Raw genomic sequence first — 2,117 nt, 5'->3', positions numbered from 1 at the left:
TTCTATACAATTTCATATTTTTATTTTTAATTAAAATCAACTTATTAATTGTAAAATATGACAGTATCAAAATATATTGATCCAAGTTTCTTAAATTTGAATAACTTTGATATATGTTGTAAAACTTAATTCTTGCACTTAAAATTTATTACAAAAAGATTAATCTAATGGCTATCTATTAAATGTTTCATAAATATAAAGAAAGCAACTCTAAACCAATATATTAAAGATAGTTTGTGATACAGATATCATAATATTTAATGATCAAGTCATTTATGTCCATATTTTTAAATTATACATGTTTGTATTGTTAAACAAAATTAAAATAATATACCTTGAAAGAGTTTGTATAGTATATGATGATGATATATATTATTGTCATGAATGTTAATATATTAGTGATGTAGAAAATGTAATCTTGAACATAACTTGATATGTGCCATTAACGACGAAAGCATCCTCGATATGAAATTGATATAGTATTATTTTATTTTCACAACTAAAACAAATATTTTGTTTAAATAATACGTTCTTTACACTTTACATAAGCAACATTTATTAAAACCAAATTATTGAATTTGGTTTATTAACTATAAATTTGTCTATAAAAAAATAGTAAGTTAATCAACAAAGTATGCAAAGTTAATTAATTATGTTTATAAAATATACCAGAGATACTGACGTATATATGACATTGGAATAGCCTAGTCTTTAAAGTTATACATTTAATTTTTAAACATATAAAATTCAATTAATTTGAGGATTAAAAATATGTTTAACAATTTCCGGTGAAGGCTTACCATCTGGTTTAATATTATCAGATTCATTAAATTCTTTATAGCTTTCAGGTATTGGATGTGGTCCTGGATGTCTCAAATCATTTGTTTTATCTTGAACTTCCTTAAATGATGCCTTAATATTATCTAACGCATTACCTAATCCTGCTTTGATTTCATTAAATTCTTGTGTCACTAATGAGAGTCGTCCCAATAGATAATTTAGGTTCTTATCAACTTCGGCCATGCGTTTTGTTATTTCGCTTACCTATAAAAATAAACATATACAAATGATGTACATTTAACATAATATATTTGATACAATGTCATTCCAGTTGAATTTTTACTTTAGTTTCCATTCCACCCATGGTTGAAGTTGTACCATTAACATATTCTTCATTTTGCTTATGTAATTTGTCTAATGCTTTTGCACTTTCTGTCATTTGTTGGTACATGACATTTATTTGTCGCCATACCTTTTATGAAAATAATTATAAGAGATGTTCAAAAATTGCTTTTAAGAAAAAATGTATATTTGATCTGTTACCTGATTCATTTCTTGTTCCATTTTAGTAGTTAAATTTGCCAAAGCTCCATTCTGATTATCCATAATGTCATTTGATATACCATCAAACCTTTGATTAAGAGTATTATTAATATTCATACCTTGTGCATTCACTAAATCTCCTACTTCTAAAAGAATTTGATGTACACCATATTCAACTCTTTTTTTAGTATCTAAGACATGATCAGCCATTGAAACCATTACAGATTGTCCTTTTTCAAGATTATTTAATTCTTGATTCAAATGTTCAGCATTATTTGCCAAGTCCATTCTAAAACCTCGGAAATACTCAATAAGATTTTGCTGTTATTAACTTTGTACATTAGACCAAATTACTTCAATTTATTTATGATATTCCTATAAAATATTTTTATATAAGTGTTTAATTTATTCTACTGTGTAATAGTTTTTTGACACTATCTAGAGAAATCAAATTGTGTACCACTGAAAACTTTACACGACAAAGTGAAAGCAAATATTTCATAACTATATAATCTAGTAGATTAAAATAAGTAGAGACATGTGAAAATTACATAAGGTTACATTATTTAAAATTTTGACTTTTAACTAATATACAATGAAGGGAATGAAGAAAACTAAATGAAACAGTAATATAAACCATATAGGAATGTCATAAAGAAACTAATTTGAAAATAAAAGTTAGAAATATCTAGCTATATAATAGTACCTAAGCGCTCCTATAGTATCTTTTGTTTCATCTTTAGTTTCCACTAACTTATTTTCAATAACATTAATTCCTCTGGTAAAAATATCTT

At 24.9% G+C, this 2,117-nt stretch overlaps 1 protein-coding gene across 1 annotated transcript in view; it reads right to left on the bottom strand.

Annotated features, from left to right (window-relative positions):
- Positions 1–747: 747 nt before the first annotated feature.
- LOC108573612 (paramyosin) overlaps positions 748–2,117 on the bottom strand; it is a 4,506-nt gene continuing 3,136 nt past the window's right edge. Inside the window, 4 exon segments of the mRNA XM_017936076.1 lie at positions 748–1,044; positions 1,124–1,252; positions 1,324–1,612; positions 2,030–2,114. Of these exon segments, the coding sequence (XP_017791565.1) occupies positions 748–1,044; positions 1,124–1,252; positions 1,324–1,612; positions 2,030–2,114 (800 nt within the window).

This window comes from Habropoda laboriosa, unplaced genomic scaffold (assembly GCF_001263275.1).
Source record: "Habropoda laboriosa isolate 0110345459 unplaced genomic scaffold, ASM126327v1 scaffold128, whole genome shotgun sequence".
NCBI classification, from domain to species: Eukaryota; Metazoa; Arthropoda; class Insecta; order Hymenoptera; family Apidae; genus Habropoda; species Habropoda laboriosa.
Note: the sequence above shows the minus strand (reverse complement) of the source record. Positions and strands in the feature narration are given on the sequence as shown.